Source organism: Gadus chalcogrammus, chromosome 1 (genome assembly GCF_026213295.1).
Source record: "Gadus chalcogrammus isolate NIFS_2021 chromosome 1, NIFS_Gcha_1.0, whole genome shotgun sequence".
Classification (NCBI taxonomy): domain Eukaryota; kingdom Metazoa; phylum Chordata; class Actinopteri; order Gadiformes; family Gadidae; genus Gadus; species Gadus chalcogrammus.
The window spans coordinates 17,360,337-17,370,336 of NC_079412.1; the positions used below are offsets into that span (position 1 = coordinate 17,360,337).

General features: G+C 47.0%; 1 protein-coding gene across 1 annotated transcript in view; it reads right to left on the minus strand.

The window, feature by feature from the left end:
• Window positions 1–10,000, minus strand: part of LOC130379812 (cadherin-4-like) — a 162,613-nt gene that overhangs the window by 31,813 nt on the left and 120,800 nt on the right. The window contains exon 5 of the mRNA XM_056586911.1: window positions 3,360–3,515. Coding sequence (XP_056442886.1) covers window positions 3,360–3,515 — 156 coding nt within the window. The remainder of the gene's footprint in view (window positions 1–3,359; window positions 3,516–10,000) is intronic.

A 10,000-nucleotide genomic window follows, 5' to 3' on the forward strand; every position in this document is an offset into this window, starting at 1 on the left:
AGTACTCCAAAAAAGTTTAAACGAAAAATGGGAACGCAGTTTTAATTCATCCACAAGACTATTCATTGAGAAGGTCTACAAGCAGACCTATTTACCCATGGCGACTAGCAGGCGTTTGATTTCATTTTACTTTCTTGCTTTAAATTCAGCAAGACTAAATTAAACAAGGAATGAAGGAATTGGCAGCTAGGCTACCCCTGAACCCTTTCTGCCAACATACACCTATGTAGTTTAATCAAAATAATCAAAACATCAAATTTCACAAGGTAATAAATCTCCCTGAAAATAAAGCGTGCCTGTTTCATAATCCCAGTCCTGGATCCAAGGTCCCAGTCCACTGTCTGACTTGAATCAAAGCCTGGAAATCTCTTGACCTCCTTGCTCAGACGCCCGGCACAGTGAGTCACTCAGAAATGCTGCTTTCTTGCCAACAGATCAAGGAGAACCCCAGCTAGTACGCCGCGTACAATTTGGACCCAGAACTAGAAATGCAATCAATCCAGGCTGCCAAAGAAATCCAGTGTGCTTTCCCCTCTTGTTCTTACGTGAGGAAACTAAAGCGAAAACAGAAGGTATAGCTAGATGATATCTCTAGGTTCGATTTCAACAGCCTTTTGCCAATGTGCAGAGTAAGGGTCAGACCGAACAGATCAAACAGGGCCCCCCTGTTTGAACCAAGGACCACTCTGTGCTCACGTTAGCGTTTCTTAACTCAACTTGAGGTCTTTGGATCTCCTGTGCTTGACTAATTCAATACTAGGCCTTCAGAGCGCGAGCCATGGAAATGTTTAGCGGGACGTTATATTGCATCAGGAGAAAGAACCCATTGGAATCCAAACAGGACACGCATGCTGCAGTTAAAGCACAGGGTCCAAGTCAGCCCGTGTGATGGGAGCCATCTCTATCTCGGACCCCATCTATACAGTGACAAACATGCCACTTTGAAGCCCATCTGTTTCCCGGACTATTTGTCAATGAAAACACAGGGGGAGCCGGGAAAGGAGGAATCATTTAGCAAAGCACTAGAGAGGAATTCTATTTTCCGAGAGATAAACCCATGAAGGGTAGAAAATATGCATTTGACACGGCCAGACTTTCCATGGTTTCCACTGTGGGAGACAGGACCGTCTCTTTCTCTAGGTCTGAGTGGCTGACGACTGGGTACTGCATGGCCATTTAGATGGCACATAACTGGAATAGGCACCTGCCATCCAGCTAGCCAGCCGGCCATCCAGGCTGTCTTACTTTTAGTTTTTTTTCCGCCAGAACAGGGAACAAGGAGCCTTTTCCCATCTGCCTCTGCTGCACCCAGCAAGAAGGGCTCCTCTCCAATCTGTCCGCCCGTCCGCCCCTCCACTTCCCGCTCCTCTCTGCACCTCCAGCCCTATTGTATCTCCGGGTCTCTCTGGGGTTAATTGGACTTCACTATTTTTTTTATCCTCTGCATTTTCTGATCTTCTCCTGCACCCAATATGTGTGTCAGAAAATGGAACCAGACTTGGGACTTCGGGAGCCCGAGTGTCCTTATCTCCAGCTCCTTAACACCCCAACCCCAACCTTCACCCACTTCCCATCCCCCTGCCCTCCCCCCCACCACCTACCCCCCCCCCCCCCCCCCCCTCTAACTCCACCGCCGGCTAATTCAATAACAGCAGGAGGAGCCCGAGAGATTTACTCGGCGTGTTTAAAGAAAGCGAAATGTAATTTTGCGTCCCGCGTGAAAGTTTGTTATCTTGAAAGGCAGGCGGAGGAACCCAGATAGAGACGGGGGTCCCGGTGGACCGCGACGGCCCCTCGGTGCTGGAGATAACAGTGGGGACCCGGAGCACTTAAAACGGCACGGTTCCTAGAAGAAGAACACACCTGGTCATGTGACTCTGTCTTGATCTCATGGCGTTTGTTCCGTTTTGAAATAGGAAGCGTGAGCTGAGCTTCATTCGATCAGATCGAGGAGGACGCCGTAACTATGGCAAAGTCACGTCCAAACTCACACAGGCCGCGGAGCACGTAGAACTTCTTCTGTCAGGAGCAGAATTGGTTTCTACTACATCTTGGGAGTGTAATTCCTTATTTCTGAATTTTATAATTGTATTTTAGGAGTTTGATTAAATTATAAACTAATCTGTCTGTGTTTCTTCTGTGAAGCATTTTGAATTGCATTTGCCTGCCTGAAAGACGCTCTGTAAATAAAGTTTGATTTGATTCGATTTTACTTGAGTTCCGTCATAACCGTCCCAGATAGGATCCTTGTCATTCCGTAGGTTTCCTGTAGATGAATCAGCTACTCTCATTGTAACGGCAGAGACTTGTGATCCCTGTAATGTCCAGTCTGTATGTCCCGGCAGTGGTTTAAAGACCCTCCTTGGTCCTGCACAGCGTCCCTCTGATCTCCCTTGCGTCCCTTATGAATAGAGAGCCTTCCCCTGACAGCCTGCACAGGCTCTAACTTATGAAGCCCTCAGCAAGCCGCTGCCTTTCTTAACAAATCACTTCATCGATTTGTGCTTTCTCCTGGGTATACATTTGTTCTACTCCTCCTAATAGGCCTTGCCTGCCACAGCCATGGGACTGTAACTTTGGAACTTTGGTTGTAACTTTGACTGTAACTTTGACTTGAGTTCACAAAGACAGGAAACTTTAACATGCCCATATACATATACATACACAGTTAGAATTTTGATGTCCTTTGAAAGCACATTACAATGCAAAAGAATCGAATCAGAGACACAAGCACGTTAGTTCTTCTACTGCTCTGTAACAGCGCTACAAGCTGATGTTTGTGTTTGAGTTTGTTTGTGCTGGGTTTTAAGGTTAAACAGATGATGGGGTGGATAGAGTTGCAGAAAGAGCTGGGCAGAGGAAGAGAGAGAGAGAGAGAGAGAGAGAGAGAGAGAGAGAGAGAGAGAGAGAGAGAGAGAGAGAGAGAGAGAGAGAGAGAGAGAGAGAGAGAGAGAGACATTGACAGAGATAGGCAGATACAGACACAGAGAGAGGGAGACAGGGGCAGGGACAGAAACAGGGAGAGGGACTGAAACAGAAGCTGAGAGAGAGAGAGAGAGAGAGAGGGAGAGAAAGAGAGACAGATAGAGAAAGGGAGAGAAAGAGAGAGAGATAGAGAGAGAGCGAGGGAGAGGGACTGAAACAGAAGCTGAGAGAGAGAGAGAGAGAGAGAGAGGGAGTGAAAGAGAGACAGATAGAGAGAGGGAGAGAAAGAAAGAGAGAGAGAGAGAGAGAGAGAGAGAGAGAGAGAGAGAGAGAGAGAGAGAGAGAGAGAGTGAGAGAGAGAGAGAGAGAGAGAGACAGGGTCTGATACGGAGGCTGAGACATAAAGGGAGCCTGAGCCAGATGCATACACTCACGTGGTAGGAGGAGCGCATCTCGCGGTCCAGGGGCTTGGTGACGTACATCTTGCCCGCCACGGGGTCGATGTTGAACACCTCGTTGGGGGGCTGGTCGGCCCCCATCCCGGTAATGCTGTACCGGATTGAGATGTCCCTGTCCTGGTCCGAGCGGATCTGCACACACACACACACACACACAGCACAACAAAGCAGCTCGTCAGTATTCACAACACTTATTACTTTTCAGTCAAAAAGCAGACGCTTTTATCTGAAAAGGTTGGGCATCATGCTCAGACATTGAACAAAGCAACTTTTGAGGAGGAGTCAGACAAGTTGTAAAATTAAATAAATTACTTTGCAGTCAGAAGTGTCCTAAAAATAAGTTATTCTTCCTCAGTTGTCAATTGAATAGGTAATGCTAACATGTACTAGGTCACATGATGGTCAATGCCAACCTGCTCATGTAATAGGCAGACTGGTGTGGATTTCCCATTTCTTAATTCAAAAGTCCTTATTTGTCCATGGTAGACAAAAGCATCCAAAATACTTGCGTTTGAATGCAAATGCTGTTGTGACATTTCATTTCCTATTTTGAAGTGTATAAGAATGAGATATTTAATATTCCAAGACCCTTCAAATTTGTATTTGTAACTTAATGTCAAACCTGCAATCAAATTCTGCAGTGTATACCAGTCACTGAACATTTTGAAAAAATATGCATGGGCACACACACACACACACACACACACACACACACACATGCACACAAAATAACGAGCAAACAAAATATCACAGATTGGAATTCTGGGCTACGACACGTTCAAGGATTTCATTAGTGCTGAGGAGAATGCTGTGTGCTAGAAAAGAGATGAATTCAATTATTTTTAAGGAGAAAATAAAGGAAATCAACCGACATTTCCTGCCATGCTGACTTTCAGACATGGTTTCATAAAGACTTGCTGGAGAGGTGCTACGCAGATATGTAAGTGCATAGAGACGACAATGAAAAAAAGGAACATGAAAAAGCATGTTTTTTTAATTATGCTGCAATTAGAGAGCTGACAGCATGAACATACAAGTAAACAACGACAGAAATAACACAGACAAGTCGGCGAACATAATGGTCTCTCTCGCTCATTCTTTCAGACACACACGCAGACATGCATGAAAGCACTCGCAAAAACAATCCCCAACAAACGAATACACTTACCAATCCATGCACACAAATCAAACACACAATAACACACATTGAAGCACGCACCCGCACACACGAGCAATGATCCTTATTTAATTATGATGCCAAACGGACACAAGGGTGTACTTGTTTTCACTTCAGAAATCGCAATTAAAGTTTCCCCTGCAGAAGTTTCCTCCGGCAGATAGAAAGCCACTAGATGCATAAAGTATACCTCCAGGCCTCGAATGAGGACATTAAGTACATATGTTTGTGAGTGTCAAATGTCCTCTTCATGCTCATTATCGAGATGTACCACTACGGGAAACACTACCCTCATAATCTTTGAAAACGTGCGTGAAATGTGTGAAAAGCTTGATTCTGCAGAACAGTAGAACAAGTTCATCCGCAAGGCAGGAGCAATCAATTTCCATCATCTCCCCTTTATAGTGTGTGGGGCTTCACTACAAAGGTTCTCTAGGGACAAGCAGTGATAAGAGCAAAAAGGGCAAGCTGACCCCTGCCTTCTGGGGTGAGATCAGGATCTGCGTGAGGCGAGGAGACTCCCAGACAGTTATGTTTATAAAGTAGTGCAGGAGTTAGAAAAAAAACACCAAGTCAACAGTCTCCAAATGCAACGGAGTACGTATATTGTAATTTTCCATTACGACCTCAGGGCCGGTAATGTGGGGCGCAGTGCTTGGCAATTAGGATTGATCAATTTAGGGCTCAAACAGGGTGTAAGCACCCCGTCTAACCCCCCCCCCCCCCCCCCCCCACCAAAGCCTCCTAACTCCATCCATTAGCTGTAGGACAACCTGGGAACATGACTCAACTCTCTACTAAGCCCCACTAATGCACATGGAGTGGGGCTGACACACACTGCTGCAGTAGCTCTCACTTACACACACAAACATACACCCACGCACACACACACACACACGCACAGTATCTGCACACACGCACACCCGCCCGCGCACACACGCACCCACACACACGTGAAGACAGACAGACACTGACAAACAGAGACGCACATAAACACACAAAAAGTCGGCCATGGAGGGACACACACATATGCACGTAAAGAGGCAGACAGAGACACACATACGCACGTAAAAAGGCAGACAGATACACACACACGCACACACATACGTTCACACACTGAAAAAGACGCCCAACTTTTTCCCCACGCAATCAGCGCCTATTCCAGGAGAGAGCCATGAGTGGACATAAAGAGTAAGACTCTGTCCAAAGTCGTCTCCATCTCCCACCACTCAGGGAACCAATTTAGCAGCGCTCCTGACACGCCGGGGATCTTGGGCCCGCCGAGAAAATAGCTGGAGCAACTAACAAGGACAAGGGAAAAGGGGACGTAGAAAGTATTCGACAGCTGTCATCTCAGCTGCTCCTTGGCGGCGAAATAACAACCCGTTGTCGTCGCCATCACTGCCATCACCGTCCTCCTCCTCCTCCTCCTCCTCCTCCTCCTCCTCCTCCTCCTCCTCCTCCTCCTCCTCATCATCATGGTCGTCGTTGTGGCGATCGTCGACGTCTCCTTCGTCTCCTTCGTCCTCGCCCACCCCCGTCATGATCACCGCCACCACCGGTCGTCCGCTGTCGCGCCATCATCATCTCCCTCATAATCTCCCTCTCTGTCTACGGGGGCCACTCTCTTTTTCTATGGTGTTTTTATATATTTATCTGACTTTCACAAAGCCGACAGGAAGAAGAGGAAGAGGAAGAGTATCCTGGAGCAAATGAAGTCAAGGCCCGGGATCTATCGGGCTTGGGGAAGTGAGACGCACACACCGCGCTCAGATTTAGACACCTTCCCTGTAGCGATTGCTGGAGAAGCTGTCACAACATGCTCCCGCTAATGCTATTTGTGTGTGCGCCTGTATGTTTGCATGTGTTTTCTTAAGGGAATAGTGGGAAACCCCCCCATCCACCCCCATCGCCTCATATCGTGCTGAATTAATGCTGACAGCTACGGTAATTAACGGGTGGCGGGCGTCTACCGCTATAAACTTCAGAGCCACCACCCATTAAATGGCAACTCGCTAACAAATACGCTGGCAGCAGCAGAGTTTGAACTCTCTCCGTGCTACCATTAGCGCCCGGCGCGCGCGGATAGCAAATGGGACTCTGCAGCACAATGACTCCATTTAGTATTAAAACACACCCGAAAATGATTAAATCTCCCCTGACAAAATGTTTCTCCCACACACTTATCCCCTCTTCGCTTCCATTTCTCTCTCTCCTCCACACTCACACCACTCACTCTCTCTCTCTCTATTTCGCTCCTCTTTCTACCCCTTTGCTCATCTCCCTGCTAACTGCAATTCCCTCTCCTCCTCTAACCCTCTCTATAATCTCCTCTCTCACCACCACTACACTCCTCCCCACCAATTTCTTCTGTATTTTTCCCGTTTGATCTGTCCTCTCTCTTTCTCTTCCTCTCCCACTCCGTCTCTCTTTGCTTATGTTTCCGTGGGGACAGAAGCCATGCATGAAGAATGAAATTACTTGAATCTTCTGGCCTCGACGCCGGCCTATAAATCCTCGACAGTCAGGAAGTGATAGCCCTGCGCCATTCCAATTGGGAATTGCTCCCCCAACCACCCACCGCACCACCCAAACCCCACGACTCCTCCTGACTTGGGGGGATGGTGCGAGGGGCGGGTGTGTGGGTGGATGCCTGCCGGGGGTGGAGGGCTTTTTATGCTACATATTTCAGAGAGAGAGAGAGTTTCAGAGAGATTCATCCAATTAAGTCTAAGGCCCACAATGTCCACAATAAACAACATTCAAGTTAACTTGCTCTCTATATCTATACGTGTATGTGTGTGTGTGTGTGTGTGTGTGTGTGTGTGTGTGTGTGTGTGTGTGTGTGTGTGTTCCCTTAACCCTGCATGAACAGTGATTTATTGATGCTTTAAATCACTAAGCAGCTGATCATGTTGAGCTGCTTTCCAAAACGTTTAAACAAGGTTTCCCGCCCACACCCTATGTCGCATTTTGGACTATTCAATATTCATAAAGAGTGATGTGCTGACAAACTGCAGTTGTCACGACATGCCCTAATGATTAATAATGCATGTAATAAATCACACCCTCACACACACAAACACACAAACAAGACACACACAAACTAGACACACACCATTTTTATCCATTGCAAGATTCAAATAAAGAAAACTGTCATTGCATTTTAATCAGTCTCCTTCCTTTGTCACAGAGTACTGTGACAGGCAGAATATCATTTAAATGGCGTTTCCTTTTGTTTTGCTGTTCGTCAGATAGAGAGGGAGAGAGAGAGAGAGAGAGAGAGAGAGAGAGAGAGAGAGAGAGAGAGAGAGAGAGAGAGAGAGAGAGAGAGAAAGAGAGAGAGAGAGGCTGGTTAATCTAATGAAAACTACAGTATTGTGAGCAACACAGGGAGCGTGTGATAATTGTGTAAAGCACAACAGACGTTAATAAACAGAACACTCTCTCCCACTCCTTCTCTTGCTCGCAATCTTGCTCTCTCCCACGTTTGCGGTCACCAAACTATACACACACACCTACACACACAGGCAAGCAGGCAGGGAGGCAAGCAGGCTGGCTGGCATGCACTCACGCACTCACGCACACACACACACACACACACACACACACACACACACAGGCAGGCACACACTCACACACAGGCACACACAACCCCACACACACACATTTACGCAAACATAAACACAGACACACAAGACACACACACAAGCATACACACGCAAAGGCACACCAACACATTCAAATCTGTCTTTTTGATATTAAATAATGAAATAAAGTCTTTCAAAAGCCATTTAATACTTACTACCTCTTTCTCTATAATCTTTTCTATATTTTTCCGTCTGATATTCTCTCCCTTAGATTGTCTCTCTGATCTGATGTTGTGTGAGTGAAGGGAGAGGTAAGATGAGAACAGCTCTGATACAAAGAAGATAAATTGGTTGAGAGGGAAAGACAAAGGCAAGGCAACCAGAGAGTGAGAGCGAGAGAGAGAGAGAGAGAGAGAGAGAGAGAGAGAGAGAGAGAGAGAGAGAGAGAGAGAGAGAGAGAGAGAGAGACTGTATCACCCTGCATCAGAAACCAGACACTGGCTAAATGACCTATTTGTCGACGGATCAAAGCAATTCCCTTCATTACTGACAACTCGTCTGGGTCTTAAGGAGATCTTATCAGTGAGCTTAGCTCCCCGTCTGTCTGGCAAAACGGAATCAAATGAGAAATTATCACGATGCCACGGGCTCCTCTGGGAGAGAAACATGGCAGGGCAGAAGAGAGAGGGGGGGGGGGGTAGCTGGATGAATCTCTCCTCCATCCCCCATCCCCCCCCCTCTACCTCCTACCCTCCACCAACACCACTCCCCTCTTCAAATCAAACACCATCGCCGGTGGACTAGGATACAGGCCCATTTAAATACCGCATGGTGCTAGTGTTCATATCAGGGCTAAACAGATAGTTGAATCACACACACATGGGCAGAAACACACACACACATACACATCCATTCATGCACGCACGCACACATGCACGCACACACACACGCACACACAAATTCTGGTTGCAAGCGTTCATAGCTGACACAAAGCTCTGGGGTTGGGCTGTGATAGGTCCATCACGTAACCTTGGAAAGTCACACCACGATAGATATCCTTTGAAGGCTTCCTCACTGGTAGCCTAAGGTAGCTCCACATGGGTTATTCCACAGCGAGAATTGACTGGCCCTGGTATGTTCGTATTTGAAGTTCGAACCCGGGCGAATCTTCAGTACTCCTCTGCTTTGTGTGAGATTGCGTGGGTCGAAAAAAATAATATAAAAAAAAGCAGTAACAACGGCATCATCTACCGCCGTATATAACACACAACATAGCGCTGCTGCTTTGACGTTAAGAGTCCTCCGCTCAGCCCACGCAGTGGGTGAACGCGGGTGGACTATGAGAGCGGACCCAACGCACACTCAAAGGACTCATCAAGACGACCCTATGGGTCTTCCGTATGGATCCCTCGGACACGTTACACACTTAATAACACACACCTACAACATATCAGATACGGAAAATAGCTTTAGGGCGCTGGGACTCAAGCGGCCAAAGGCCAATTTGAAACAGACTCTGCTCAATAAATCTCACCCTAACCCTTGCCAAAATGGCTCCCATTGTACTGTCAAGTATATCTCCCACTGGGCCGGGCAATTTCTCTAGACTTTCTAGCTCTTTGACTCCAGGCTAAGCCTAGAGTCTGCTAAATATGCTTTGATCCTGCCCGCACGGGGTCCACTGCTGAATAAATATGCCTGGGTTTCAATCTATCCAATGAGAAGCTCCAGTCCTGGCTCATGGAACCACTCTTCACCCTTTAGCGCTGTCCGTCATCTGTTGATGCCAGGATAGGAGACTGGTCACAGGTTTATATCAACATCATTATGGGTGCATTTCCTTTATTATT